Raw genomic sequence first — 15,592 nt, forward strand, 5'->3', positions numbered from 1 at the left:
AGGAGATTCGTGGAGACCTGCCAACCCCTGCTTAGCACTATCTACAGAACATACATACTCACACAACAGAAGAATAAAATTGGCCATTGTGACAAACCCCGTCCTACCCTGTAAGGACAAATATGGAAAAGGCATAGCATTATAATAAATTTCACTGGAATTCTCAACTACTTCTTACTTCTCTAACACATTACGTGAGAAGGTTGTGGTCATGCAGCATGCTCTCCATCATACCAGTGCATCCCAGGTGTCTCAGGCAGTCTTCTAGACTCTTCCGCCATCACCCCAGTTGACCCTATTTCACTACTATTATGCAAAACCCTTCCTCTGTGCCTCTGGAAAAGGATGCCAGATTTACTGACTAAAAATACAGGATTCCCAGGTAAATGTGAAATATGAAATTTTATATGCAATATTTGAAGCCTACTAAAAAATCATTCATTGTTTATCTGAAATTCAAATTAATGGACTGTCATGTATTTTATGTAGCAATGCTAATTAGGAACAAATTCTTGGAGCCAGCATTCCTCCTACAAGCCCCACTCCTCCTCTTTACCCTCATTGAAACCTTTCTCCCTTCAAGGTCATTGCTCTCAAAAAACGTTCTCCAGTATATACCCACTCAGTTCAGAGCCAGTCCTGTGCATAAAAAGAAGTGGCCACATAATTCCTCCATTTCCATACCATTTTCCTAAGATCATTTAAAAACTTTCTCTTTAAAAAAAAAAGTATTCTTTCCCCATCCTCAATGTCATTGTCAGTCAACACCCACTCACTTACTGACTTTTCTCAAGGGTATTGGCTCCCAACAGATGCCGGAATGAGGGCTTCCCTGGTGGCAACTATTCAACATACAGTTCTTCAGCTGCCAAAATTCCAAGAAAAGAAATCATTCTTCAGCTTACCTTTAGCCATCCATTGGCATGATCAGACCAGGATTTTAACCAGGCTTCATTTTCAAGATCCCAAATATCCATTTTGTAAAAAATAAAAATTTCAAAGGGAAAAATACATAGACTTCTTTATATAAAAATGTAAAACATATGAGTATCTATAAGCATCATTAGCAGAAGTAAAAGGCAAATAAATAGTGATTTTACAAGAAATATGCCAAAGTTAATATCCTTAATATATATGCAAAGTGATACAGCACAACTTCTATGGAAATCAATTTGTCCCCATGTACTCAACAGATTTTTAAAAGTTCATGCCTTTGACCTAGACATACTGTTTCAAGAAACCCATCCTAAGAAATGACAACAAAGCTGAAATAAGATTAATTTCAAAGAAATTCTTCACCATGCAATGGAATGTTATAGAGCCACTCAAAATAGTGTATTTGAAAGTAATGTAATGACATGGACAAATGAAGATACTTTAATGTTCTTTAAAATTTTTCTTTCAAATGCTGGTTTGCAACCAAGTCCACAAGAGTCCCAATATCCATTTATTCCCTTGACAGTGTCTAAAAAAATATAACTATTTTACCACAGAATGAGCTATGACCTTTTTATAATTAAAAATCATGGCAGATACAGGTAAGATCCTAATTTTGAAATAAATATATAAACAATTGGCAAATAAGGTTTCAAGAAAATAAAATAGTGTCAATAGTGACTATAGTGGGTGTTAAAATTATGAGGGATATTTTCATTTTCTTATACTTCACAATTCAAATTTTTCTATGAACGTACTATGTGTTTGTGTGTTTATTTATATTATAAATGTAAACTTTTTTTATGATCAATAACAATTTTTTTTATTGTAAACAATTGGGATACATGTTGTTTCTCTGTTTGTACATGGCGTAAAGGCATACCATTTGTGTAATCATAAATTTACATAGGGTAATGTTGTTTGATTCATTCTGTTATTTTTTCCCTTCCCTCCCACCCCTCCCACCCCTCTTTTCCCTCTATACAGTCCTTCCTTCCTCCATTCTTGCCCCCCTCCCTAACCCTAACTCTAACCCTAACACTAACCCCTCCCACCCCCCATTATGTGTCATCATCCACTTATTAGCGATATCATTCGTCCTTTGGTTTTTTTGAGATTGGCTTATCTCACTTAGCATGATTCATCCTTTGGTTTTTTGAGATTGGCTTATCTCACTTAGCATGATATTCTCCAATTTCATCCATTTGCCTGCAAATGCCATAATTTTATCATTCTTTATGGCTGAGTAATATTCCATTGTATATATATATACCACATTTTCTTTATCCATTCATCAATTGAAGGACATCTAGGTTGGTTCCACAATCTGGCTATTGTGAACTGAGCAGCTATGAACATTGATGTGGCTGTATCTCTGTAATATGCTGATTTTAAGTCCTTTGGGTATAGGCCAAGGAGTGGGATAGCTGGGTCAAATGGTGGTTCCATTCCAAGTTTTCTAAGGAATCTCCACACTGCTTTCCAGAGTGGCTGCACTAATTTGCAACCCCACCAGCAATGTATGAGTGTACCTTTCTCCCCACATCCTCGCCAACAACTGTTGTTGCTTGTATTCTTGATAATCGCCATTCTAATTGGGGTGAGATGGAATCTTAGGGTGGTTTTGATTTGCATTTCTCTTATTACTAGAGATGTTGAACATTTTTCCATATGTTTGTTGATTGCTTGTAGATCTTCTTCTGTGAAGTGTCTATTCATTTCCTTAGCCCATTTGTCGATTGGACTATTTGCATTCTTGGTGTAGAGTTTTTTGAGTTCTTTATAGATTCTGGAGATTAGCACTCTATCTGAAGTATGATTGGCAAAGATTTTCTCCCACTCTGTAGGCTCTTTCGTCGCGTTGCTGATAGTTTCCTTTGCTGAGAGAAAGCTTTTTAGTTTGAATCTATCCCAGTTATTAATTCTTGCTTTTATTTCTTGTGCTATGGGAGTCCTGTTGAGGAAGTCTGGTCCTAAGCTGACATGTTGAAGCTCTGGACCTACTTTTTCTTCTATAAGATGCAAGGTCTCTGGTCTGATTCCGAGATCCTTAATCTATTTTGAGTTTAGTTTTGTGCATGGTGAGAGATATGGGTTTAGTTTCATTCTGTTGCATATAGTAAATGTAAACTTTTTAAAAAACAGTGACTAACATTCTCAGGAACCAGTCTGAATAAGTCCCTCTTGGCTCACCACTCCAACCCTTTAGAGTCTCTCACTCCCTTGACTTTCTTTCATTCCAGCTGTGCCAGCTGCCATCTCCAGAATAAATTCACTGCTTGAGCCCGTCCTCTAAAAACCATAAAAACCATTATTATTATGGAACACCTGAAAGTCAGGACTCTCAAATTTAAGCTATGTGACTTATAGCTACTATACCTTCTTAGTACTTATTTTCCATTGACTTTATCTGTTTCCCAAGTAGGCGTTTCAGAGCTTTTTTTTTTTCCTCTCCCCAAACCTCCTTCTCCCACTTCCTTATTTCAGCAAACAACCTTTACTTTATTGAGAGTAAGTTGTTGAACACCAATCCCATCACACTCCCGTCTCTCTCCCTCCCACCCCTCTCTTTCTCTCATCCTCCCTTTTTTTCTTTCTCTCATCCTCCCATTTTTTCTTTCCCTCATTTCAGAGGCTCAGTTCTCTTTCTGTTACTGATTAAATATCCCTTAGGTTTAAATTCTTCAGTTAGCACATCCAGCATGGACAACTCTAAGCTCTGACCTCTCATTCAGTAAGCAAACTTGGGTCTCTTCATTTTCACCACCAAAATACACCATATTTTTCTTCAGTTCTTATCCCACTTTTCTGTGGAAACTGCTTTCTCTAGAGATCCTCAAAGAATTGCAAAAACCAATGGTATGTGTGGGAGGCACTGAGCAGGCTGCATGATCATGTCCAACAACCCTTACCTTGGTTTCCTACGTGTTAAGTTACCTACTGAAAACAAATAATTTAACTTTGAACAAAAGTTCAAAAAGTAGTATATCTAGAATTTCATTGTGTCACAGGTCATATCTATCCACATCATGGTTTTCTGTAAATTCCTTTACCAAGCAGGAATCATAAAATTACAATGTGAACCATAAGCACAGTGATGTGTATGACACCTTCACCCACATATACACATGACTTGTCTCCTCTGAGATGCCGTCTTATTAGAGAAGCCCCTGGGACCACCTACTCAAAATGTGCCCCCCATTACTCTCTCATCCCTTACTCTACATTGCTCTTCTTTAGTCCCTCCCTGAAATTATTGTAAGCACTCTTACGAATGGTTCTCAGCAATATACTCACTAAGTATTTAATTTAAATAGCTGAACAAAGAATAAGTAAGCTATAATAAAGCATTCAATGTGTGCTTACATATGTTTAAAATGCCAACACTGTCTTTTATGGCCATGGGCTGAGTAATGACAAGAAGTTCTAGGGACAGGCAGAAGACCAACCTTTAAAAAAATCAAAAAGTGCACTCTCAGTTCACATGCCTGCACATGGAAAGCGATACCATACTTAACAGTGGTTTGATTCACTGCCTGATTTTTCACCCGGTGCTGTATAGCTGTTTCTCATCACATGGTATTGTTCTCATTCCTAATAGAGCTTTAAAGCAAGGAAAAGGCAGAATGCATATGTGTGCATTTGCAACTGCCTCTGTAACCAGATTCTACTATATAACTCAGTTTTTAAATATAGTATGGGGACAACATCTGTGCCCGACATGGAAATCTGGCCAGAATGCTAAGAAAACAAACATGGCAGTTCAACTGGATACTGGCGACCAGTTACTGCCCCATGGATAGGTTGCATGGAAGATTCATGTATATAAAATAGTATATTAAAGTAAACTTACAAAAGCAAAGAGCAATCATTGCAACCATAATTTTTTCTTCTTCTTTGGGATTCTAATTTTAAAAGCATTAAAGGAGACAGCTGCTCATGCTGTGATATGCGCTAAACAGCCTGAAGGATGGAAAAAAATATATTTGTAGCTCATAATAACTATTGACCTTTCTGATATACAATGTTCTGTGTGTTAGCTATTCAGTTCTATCAACAGTGAAGATTGAACATGACTTTTTAATAGAAAACATGGGGTTTTGAGCTGCCTTCACAAAGGTGTTTATGTATTATTTTTGTATTGTACTACAAAGACTAAGTTCGAATGCCCTTTGTCTGACATCATGTTTGTCATAAAAAAAAGGAAAGAAAAAGTAAAGGAAGGAAGGAAATAAAAGAAGGAAACAGAAAAGGGGAAGAAAACCTCAATGTTATTGAGTATGTTTTATATGAAGAATTGGCTCGTAACCACTTTATAGTCGTGATAAAAGCATTGCCACACTCGATCCCGTACGCAATATTCGTAATGGAATCCACGCTGCATCCCGGGAGGACATGCTATATTTTTCTTCCAGAATAGATCCCTCAAGTGGCAACATTTATAGGGAGTTTCCAATAAGATTTAAAATATTTGCTTGCAGTATTCATATGGCACATCCTTGGGAGTTCACAGCCTGCTGCAGAATGGGTCATACTGGATATCATGTACTCTCAAAGGCGATCTTTACAATATTCAGGTTTTTCCCCTTGAACTTTCTTGTTGCTTAGTAGTTGTGTATAGAAACACCCACTGGTAGCAGCTTGACTCTGACACTGTGTATATTTCCCCAGAGTGGTATCATCCAAACACCAACTGCGGAGCAGCAGGCAGCCACTGAATGCTCTCCTCTCCCTCAGGGGACAGCCTCACCAAGTAGTAACCCCTGCCAGGCACAGGAAACCTGAAAGGCAACCTTATGCATTACGATTCTCATCAGAGGCAGGCCACACAAGGCCAGGGAGTTTATTCTGACAAGTGGTATGAGTGGCAAACTATTATTATTTTTCCTTTTTTTTTTTTTTGACACATTATTTCTAATGCTACTTTAAAAGAAGTTTATTGCATCATTATTGAACCACAATTATTTTCACAGCTATGCTCTTGAATTTCAGTTAATGATTCACAAGTTTCTAAACAAAGCTGAAGACTCATGACTGGATGGGAACAGGAATCAGCTCTAATGAGATGTAAATAAATTGGGCTTTTTTGTCCCACCCCAGAGTGAGCTTGAAGTCAAGGGAGTCTGACTGCTGAGCAGAGCAGGACAGTTGCAACTGCATTGGGTGTAAAGGATGGCATAACTTGTGACCACAGAAAATGGAAGGCACTGCCATGCCAACAGTGGCCACGGATCCCAATCTAGTATCCTAAGGGCCATTACCTGCTTCAGAGTTACCCTGACATGTTAGAAGAAAGGCTGGTGGGATGAAAACCAACTCTCCGAAGACAGAGAGCAAAGCATTCTCTAGTTCAGGGGGAGATGGGGCCAATCCTCTTTGAACTACCACACCCACTGACCCATGTCTCTCAGAACACTTTGCAGAAGACACTTCCTTCAAGGTAAATACAAGAAGAGGACACAGTGATCCCCTACCTTCAAAAAAGAAAAAAAGGAAAAAAATTCCTGGGATATTGTTTACTTGAGAGAGTGACAGGGGTACAATGAATAATCTGTGGTAAAAGAAGGTATCTGGATGCTACTTTATTTCAACATGTGTAACTGAATGTGATTACATAAGACACAATCCTAAACAGGATTAAAAGGATGAGGGAATCTAGGGAGGAGCAAGAAAGAGCTCCAACAAAGACAGGTCATCATCCCTGCCTTTTCTATCTCACAGTCTTGTAGGTGACATTGTGGATTGCATCTTTTGCAAACAACCTATTGAAAAAATAGAGGACTTAGAAATATAGACCCTGCTTGTAAAAATCAGTACTGTCATTGATTTTCCCTACACATGTGAATTTGCCATATATTGACCCACTAGGTCAAGCTCACAAACTTTACCTATTTTCATGGTTGTCAATCAAAATAAGGCTATGATTTTTCCAGCAAGAAGTTATAGGTGGTTGTTATGTTAGTCATCTACTATTGTATAATAAACTACCCCAAATATTAATAACTTGAACAAAGTTATCTGACATAGTTTCTGTAGGTCAGAAAGCAAGGAGTAGCTTCTCTGGCTTGTTTTGACTCAGGGTCTGTTGTTAGGTAGCAATCAAGATGGCAGCCAGGTCACAGTCATCAAAGGGCTTAACTGGGGCTGAATGGTTCTCTTCTAAATTCACTGATATGACTGTTAGCAGGAAGCTTCAGTTCCTTGATACACAGGTCTTTCCATAGAACTGCTTGAGTATCTTCACAACATGGCAGCTGGCTTCCTCAGAATGAATGACCCCAGAGAGTGCAAGGAGGGAACAAAGGACTAGGTTGGATATCACTGTCAATTCCACCATTTGCTATTTGTTTGGAGGAAGTCCCCATGTCTACCTCACACTCACTTGAGAAGAGAGGAAATTGTTTCACTTTTTGGAAGGAGGACTTTTGAAGCACTTGTGGCATTTTTAAAACCAGATATCTTGCTGGATAAACATAAAGGCCACTAGGACAGTTTGTGTGAGAAAGGATTTATTTTTACCATGTTTGGTCTGTCAGAACTTATAATAATGAATGTTCAGTGAATATTATTGAACATATATTGAATATATATCCCCAGCCATATAAATGGACATATAATATATACTCAATGATTTTATGTGTGTGTATGTTTAAGATATTCACGTATATAGTTGTTACTATATTGTTTAGGAAGTATATGAGTGTATATGTAATATATTCATACAGTAACCATGCTAGGTGATATAGGGGATCATAGTTAGACTTGTATCAGTCCCACTTCATTCACATATCTAGCATGAGCAAAAAATAACTGTAAGAGCAGTATATTGTCAACATTCTTTGGAGTCAGATAAACATTTTTCATATTCATGCTCTGTCATTGATTGTATGTAAAATCTCAGGCCACATACTGACTTTTAAAATATTTTAATAAATGTTTAGTATTTGTATTAGTCAGTATGGGCTATTTATGCAGCAGTAAAAAAAAAATCCCAAAATTATAATAAACATTTATTTCTTTGAGTGTTGGCAAGGTGTTCTGCTCTTCAATGTCTTCTCAGACTCAGGCTGGTGGAACAACCACAACCTAAAATGTTAAGTCATGTGGCAGAAGGAAAAAGAAAGTGACACATCATGACTGGCTCTTGAAAATTCCACCTGGAAATGATGTGTGACTTTTGCTCCTATTTCATTGGCTGAAGCAAGTCATATGAGCAACTCCAACTCAAAGTGACTGTGGAAGTGCATTCCCCCTCAACTAAAAGGAAAACTTCTGTAGGAAAAAAAAAAAAAAAAAAAAAAAAAAAAAACTTCATCAAATTTCAGTGGACACATAGTCATTTTAAATTCCTAAAATGCATCAGCTTCTAACAAACCTAACTACATTTGCCAGTGAAACAACTTGGCTTTATCAAAATAATTGCAAAATGAAACTATATCACCTTTGTCACATGAAAGTCAATTTGGGTATTTGCACTTTGGATTGTCCTGTATGCACAGAACATCTCAAAAAGATTTGAAAAGATTTGTTTAGACAATGAAGTGGGAACAAGAATATACTGTCGACCCTTCATATGCATGGGTTCTGCATCTGCAGATTCAACCAACTGCTGATCAAAAATATTAAAAAGAAATTGAGTCTGTATGAACATGTGCAGACTTTTTCCTTGTCATTATTCCCTAAACAATACAGTTGATAAACTATTTATGTAGTGCTTACATTTACTAGTACTGTAAGTAATTCAGAGATGATTTAAAGTATACAGGAGAACACACATAGATTATATGCAAATACTGCACCATTTTCCGTAAGGAACTTGAGCATCTAAGGATTTGGGTATCTGTGGGGGTGCTGGAACCAATCCCTTATGAATACTTAGGGATGACTACATTTAACTTTATATCTTAAGGACTTATCCCAACTCCATTTCTCCTTTAAAAAGAAAATATTTTACTCACCATCAAGGAGGAAGACTTATTAAAACTTAATTTTTTTCTTCCTGTGGGGTGTGGTGGTGTATGCCTATAATCCCTGCAACTCAGGAGGCTGATGCAAGAGAATCACAAGTTCAAAGGTAACCTGGGCAATTTAGCAAACCCCTGTCTCAAAATAAAAAATAGAAAGGATATGAGACAATATGAGATGTGGGGATATAGCTCAGTGTTAGAATGCCTCTGGGTTCAATCCCCAGTACTACCAAAAAAAAAAAAAAACCCTTAATTTTTCTTTTTTTTCTCTCCTGTACACATCAGGATTTGGTGATAGTTTGAGGGTTCTGATTCTAGAATTGCACTGAAAACATTTGGAGTATACTAAAAAGAAAGATCTTTTTTAATGCTTTGGGGTCATGCACTTGCAGAGACCCTAAAGAGAATGTTGAAAGATCTTGAAAGTGTTCGAATGGCCCGGCCCTGGTTTCAGCCTAGGAAGAACTAGGTGGTTCTCAGTGACCTGCCTCCTCCTCCCACCTCTTCCACCACTGCCTGTCCTTACCTAATAATGAGAATGGCAACAACACCACCAGTTACAGATTCACAAACAGATGTAGAGTAACACAGATAATGATTTCACGTGACAGTTGATGGCATTTGCCAACATAAAAATTATTACCCCTTTGGTCATAAACTCTTCTATAAATTTTACAAACTATGCAAAAACTGACATTTCAAGAACTGAAATGATTTAGATTTATTAAAAAGTTGAGGCCCTGGAGATTTCAGCAAAAGAGAGCACTTTCTATTTCTTTATTTAGTTTCTAGTTGCATGGGTCTTTTGTTTTCCCTCTTCTGGTTTACAATTCATAGGTTGAAACTAGGCATGACTGAGTTTTGACCACTTAATCCAGCTTTACTATAGATGTCTCCTGGGTCTTGAGCAGCAGATAAAACTTCTCTGAATTCCAAATTTCTTTATCAGAGCATGTGGCATTCATGGCACTCTCTTAAAGTTGACAGAAAACAATTTCATATCTGGAAAGCACTCTAAAATGCTTCTCAGACGTAAACTGGTGCCACTCTCTCTAGAGAGCATTGGTCCCAGGGAGACTTCTGTCATTACTCTGTCGTCTCTTCATCTCTTCCTCACATGCCCCCTCTCTATTCAGCACCTCGTTCTCGTGTGGTCACCATGGCCCTGCTACCTGGCTCTCCCCCAACAGAACCTTCATTACAATGTACCTCTCACCTGAGACGGACAGAAAGCATCTTTCCTGAAGTATCTGCTCTTGCCTGTCATACTCAGAGACACCATGGTCACAGTTGGGATAACCAAGTGCATTTAACAGCCCCTGTGGAAGCATGGCATGGGTGTGTGTGCATTGTGGATGAGTTCATTACATGTCCCTTTGAAAGGAACGGCATGGCCGGTTACTTCTGCCTCTGTCCTCAGAACTAGAAATCAGGAGGAATTAAAGTGGAAATCATCATCAGAAATCAAGCTCCTTTCTAGCTTGCCTGTCTCCCTCTCACGGACTCCTCAAAACTCTCCCACCCACTGCTCTTAAAGTTTGAAGACTATTTAGATTATAAATCTCGGCTTCACTGGGGCAAAACCTGACCTTAGCATTCCCTACACACCGGTTGTCCCTGGTGTAATTAACGCTGCCCTGCATGTTTAGGCAATTACCATGGCACCGCGTGGTGGGGTGCTGTACTCTCGCCTCTGCTGGGGCATAAGGCAGTGTTTGGCTCCACAGCTCATGCAAAGCTTGCATCTTCACCCAGCTGGAGGTGCCGATGTGGTGGTCTCTCATATACACAGTTTTACTGAAAACAGTAGTGATTTCTCCTGATGTCTGACTTACCCTTCTACAGTTAGGCAATTCCTTCCTGACTAGGTCAGGGTCTCCAGGACCCTGGCCCTAAAACATATTGCACTTCTCTGGGAAGTTTCATTTGTCCTCAGCTATTGCAAACACGATCTTGCTGAACAGAACTGAATTTTGAACGCTGTTTGTGGTGGGGATTCTGATGGCTTCACGTTAGTTCAAGTCTCTGAGGACTAGTGCCAATAAATGTGAAAGGGACAACAGTAGATTGGCATACTTTTCCATTTCCACCAGGATGAAAAAACTGCTATAAATTAAGTCTAACCTTAAATGTATAATCTGTCCTTGGGAGGAAAAAAAAAAAAGGATATAGCATCTTCAAGCTCTCGGCATCCCTTACGAGAAAAAATTGGTTCTAAGGGTCTCTGATCTTGTGTTTTAGTAAAATAGAACTGCACGGCTGACTGACAGTTCTGATCTAAAGCATTTACGTTTAAGTTTTGATCTCTCTGCTTTTGATTAAAACTAATGAGCTCATTTAATTCAAAATGGGAATCTCTGATAAGAGAAATAAGGTTGATGTGATTGGATTAGAGGGGCAAATTAAACTCTTAGAGCAGAAGTTTGTGCTTATATAGTGTATTAAAAAGCTGTTGGCGTATTATGGCGTGTTAGATGATGAGAAAAATTTCATAGTAATTCATATTTAATCAGAAGAAATGAAAGTACTAAATATAACATGGCTCTGCTTTTCCCTCGAGTGATAAAAAGCTGTACATTTAAAATGACATCAGATTCATGCTCTCTAAAACAAAAAAAAAAAGGAAAGAAAGAAAGAAAAAGAAAAAAAATTTGAGACACATAAGAAAGGGATACTTGTCAATAGACCCATCACTCCTGACTAGAAATGCCACAAATATAGGAAAATAGAATCTTATTAAGAATGATACAAGAAAAGCCCAAGACCACAAATAGCAAGGTTTCTGAATGAGGATTATTCTTTAACGCTCATTTTTCTTTCATCTGAGCATCAAGTTTAACATGACAAATAGAGATTACTCCTAGAAATATATGAATTACATTTCATAATCTAAAATTTAAAAGCTTGTTTTGCTATTTTTATCTACTTTAATAGCTATTTTCACATATGCTTACTTCTTAAATCTCTTTATTAACTGTATTTCTTTACCTCCATTCCAGAGAAAATTAATGTTAGTGTAGGGCTACTCAGAAGAAACCCTCTTTGTTGTTTGAACTTATTTTTTGTTGTTGTTTTTTCCTTTTGAATAAGAAAAACTTTAATATTTAAGAAGAGTAGAATTCGAGTACCTTTTTAGGCTTTAAATCCCCCAAATTATTTTATTTGCAGGAAAAGACCTAAATTCATAAAATACTTTAAAAGCTTATTTTTAAAGAAAACAGACTTAGACTGCCTTCTGGTCTGTTTGCATGAAGGTGTTCTTAGATCAGCAAGATTTCAAACTACCACTTTTAAGTTTCATAAGTCTACAATTTTCTACGTACTCTAAAAACATATGAAAGGAAAGAGTAAGTATTTTGTTTGAGAGAGGAAACTTATTTTCTTATAACAGAAGCAGAGTGAAAAAAGAGACCCCTGCCTAATATGGGTGAAGGCCAGGGGCAGGATGCCATTGTGACAGGAATGGGAAGTTGACATTGTGAGTAGTTTTGATTTCTGTCCTTTATACATCCCATTCTGATCCCTCTGTCTGGAGTCAGTCGAGAAGACCTCATGCTTCTTGTCCCTACAATGAAGAAAACCAACTCAGGAGGGCAAGGACATTGGTCAGGATGCAGCTCTCCAACCTTGAAGGCTTTGTGGTTCCGACCCCTCATCAGAAGCATCTCTGCCTATACCCTTGTTGACCCCATAAATCTACAGGGGTATGGGGTCTTTTTCCTGACAGTCCTCTCTGCACAGGACTCAACTAAGCCTCAAAGTGAGCTACAATTACTTATCATTAGACCCCACTTAAGAAGCTGCTGCAAGTTAAAAGACTTGAAAAAAGCTCTAGCTAGAAACAGGAGAGAAGCTACTTTAGACACATTAATTTTTCTTTTTTATTTTCCGCAAAGTAAACATTCTCTAAATGAGGTAAATTGATTACTACACTCTTAGCACCCATCAGTCATTTATTTTTAGTGAACTCAAGGATTGCACCTGAGCAGTAGCTGTGAGGGGCTGTGGAGAGCTCTAAATCACGTGTGTATGTATTTTTGTATTCCTCAGTGGAGTCCACCAGCCCCAGCCTGCTAACCACTGACAACACCCTTGAGCGTTCCTTTTTCATCCGAATGAAATCTACTCTGACCAAACGTGGCGTGCACATCAAATCATCAGGATATAAGGTAAGCTGGGTTCAGAGAGGGGAGACATTTCTGTTTCAGGCCAATCCGAGGTAATTTGCATTGAGTTTTCCAGATGCCCTGGGTCCGTATAATTAACACATGTGACCTTGACCAGCCCATAGGGTTCCTAGTCATCTTCCTGTCTCAAGGTAGGGCTTCTTTATACCTCCTTATCACTTTATACCTCCTTATCACTTCAGACATTGCTGATGCACTAAATGCCCCAGGGTCATGTCTTTTCTTAAAATGCTGGTTAATAACACGCCAAGTGCTTCAGCACCTGCAAGAAATTCACTTTGATGGAGAAGGTGACCCAAATTCATATCAGTTCTTAAAAGGAGTATTCTAGAACTGTTGCTTATGAAAGTTCTACTTCTCTCACTTTCCCCTTCAAACTCCCCCTTTCTCTTTAGGGAAAGACTGTCCAGTTTAAGAGCATTGTGGCTATTGAGATTTGTACGCTTATAGATAGGAAAATCAAGTTGGATGTTATAAACCTTCATTCTGAAATTATAGTGATTGAACAGTTAGTCATACCTAGAATACACGACAAAGTATATTTTCCTCACAAGCAAAGACCAAATCTGGAGTCATAATCTACATTATTATCATTTTAAAGTTAAAGATATAAAAGCCCTCTAATCTCGAGAAATTCCAACATTCCAGTTACTATAGCAACATAAATTAATACCTATGAAATGCCTTTGGCAACCTGAATCTTACCAATTTTACAGCACACTAGCCAATCTTTTAAACAATATTTATTGTCTGTAGGATGGCAAATAGAAACAGAACGTACCATCGATATATTCAGCATGACCTTCCCCAGTTTTGGACTTTAGAACTTCGGATTACTCAGTTCTTTAGGGTGACCATGGCATTGTCGAGGGTAAAAACAGCTGTTAGCATCAGGCATTGAAACATTCATATAAGTCATCAGGAGACAAGCAGCTGTATAAAGTCAGAGTCAGGCACTTTCTTTGACATTAATTCTTCAGAAAAAAAGAAAAAAAAAAAAAAAGAAAGAAAGAAAGGAGGTGGAGAAGCAGGCCCTTCCAAGGACGACCTTTAGCTGAGCTGTCCTACAGTCTGAAAGGCACATGTGGTGCAACCTTGACCTTTCCAGGGTGAGAAGCAAAGAGGCAGCCAGGGCAGTTACTCCTGCGCCTGCTGCCTGCTGCAGTTCACCCTATAGAGACTTGCTGCAAGGCAGTGTATTGGGGGAAAGAAAACAGACCTCATACTTAGCACCACTTTGTATTTCCCTGCCTTGCTGAACACTATGTGTTTATTAGTTGCTAACTCTGTGGCATTAGCCAGTTTAGGATTCTATAAACAGACTACAGATGTCAAGACTATTGTTACTTTTAAGCCAGAAAGAGGCATTCTTTGCATCCCAGATTTTAGGAGCGATGAGATTTCCTTTCAACTCTTTTCTGTCTCTCAGTATTACTTCTTCACCTTTTCTGAGTTATACTGGTTTATGGGGTACATATCCCATGTGGAGGAGGTTTTAAAATGCAATAGTTAGTATAATTCAGTATCATAAGATAATGTAATTTAAAAAAAAATCCTTTTATACTACAAACTAGAAATCACAAAGCTCTTCAGATTTTTTTTGATCTGCAAGAGTACAGTGTGGCCAGGTGTGTGGCACACACCTGTAATCCCAGGGACAGGAGAGGCTGAGGCAAGAGGATCATGAGTTCAAAGCCAGCCTCAACAACTTATCAAGGCCCTATCTCTAAAATATAAAAGGGGGACTGGAGGTGTGGCTCACTGTTTAATAACAGGTTCAATTCCTGTTATTAAAAAAATAAAAAGTAGACTGTGTGGATAAAGAAATAATATGGAGAAACAGTTTTGGTCTAGGCAAGAGACCAAGTATTTTGTGTTTGATTTGCCCTACAGGTACCTCAGCAAAGTTGATTTTGCTGCTGGACCTGAAAGCAGACAAATGAAGATCTTAAGTACTGATACTTCATTTATTCAGCAAAGATTTATTGAATTCCCACTATGGGACTTGTTCCAGATCCTAAAAATCCAGCATTGAACAATAGTTTGTTTTTGCTTTCATAAAAAGTTTTCCCCTTACAAATCCCACCATTATGTACAACTATAATGCACCAATAAAATTATGGAAAAAATATTTCCCCCTTAAATTATATTGGGGTAGATGAACTATAACAAGTCAATTAATAAAGAAGGTGATCTCAAAGAATAATGAATACTAAAGTAGCAATAGCTGAACTCTAGGGCCTTACAATATGCTGGGCATGATATTGTTTGCATGTATTAAGCATCACAACGATCCTAGAGAAAAGAAGTTTTATTGGTTCCACTTCACTAATAAAGAAACTAAGGCTAGGGAGGCTAATTAATATATGCAATATCATACATCAAAGAGGACAGAGTTTGAATTTGGGGAGTCTCACCACACACCCCATGCACTTAACAACTAGGCTATACTACTATACAGTGTGAAAACAGGTAATGTGAAGGAGTGGTTGGTGGGGGCCA

General features: G+C 38.1%; 1 protein-coding gene across 9 annotated transcripts in view; it reads left to right on the top strand.

Annotated features, from left to right (window-relative positions):
• Positions 1 to 15,592, top strand: part of Npas3 (neuronal PAS domain protein 3) — an 829,271-nt gene that overhangs the window by 749,866 nt on the left and 63,813 nt on the right. For all 9 annotated transcript variants that reach the window (XM_047540503.1, XM_047540505.1, XM_047540504.1 and 6 more), the window contains one exon: positions 12,954 to 13,072. In XM_047540503.1, coding sequence (XP_047396459.1) covers positions 12,954 to 13,072 — 119 coding nt within the window. The remainder of the gene's footprint in view (positions 1 to 12,953; positions 13,073 to 15,592) is intronic.

This window comes from Sciurus carolinensis, chromosome 2 (genome assembly GCF_902686445.1).
Source record: "Sciurus carolinensis chromosome 2, mSciCar1.2, whole genome shotgun sequence".
In the NCBI taxonomy this organism is placed as follows: Eukaryota; Metazoa; Chordata; class Mammalia; order Rodentia; family Sciuridae; genus Sciurus; species Sciurus carolinensis.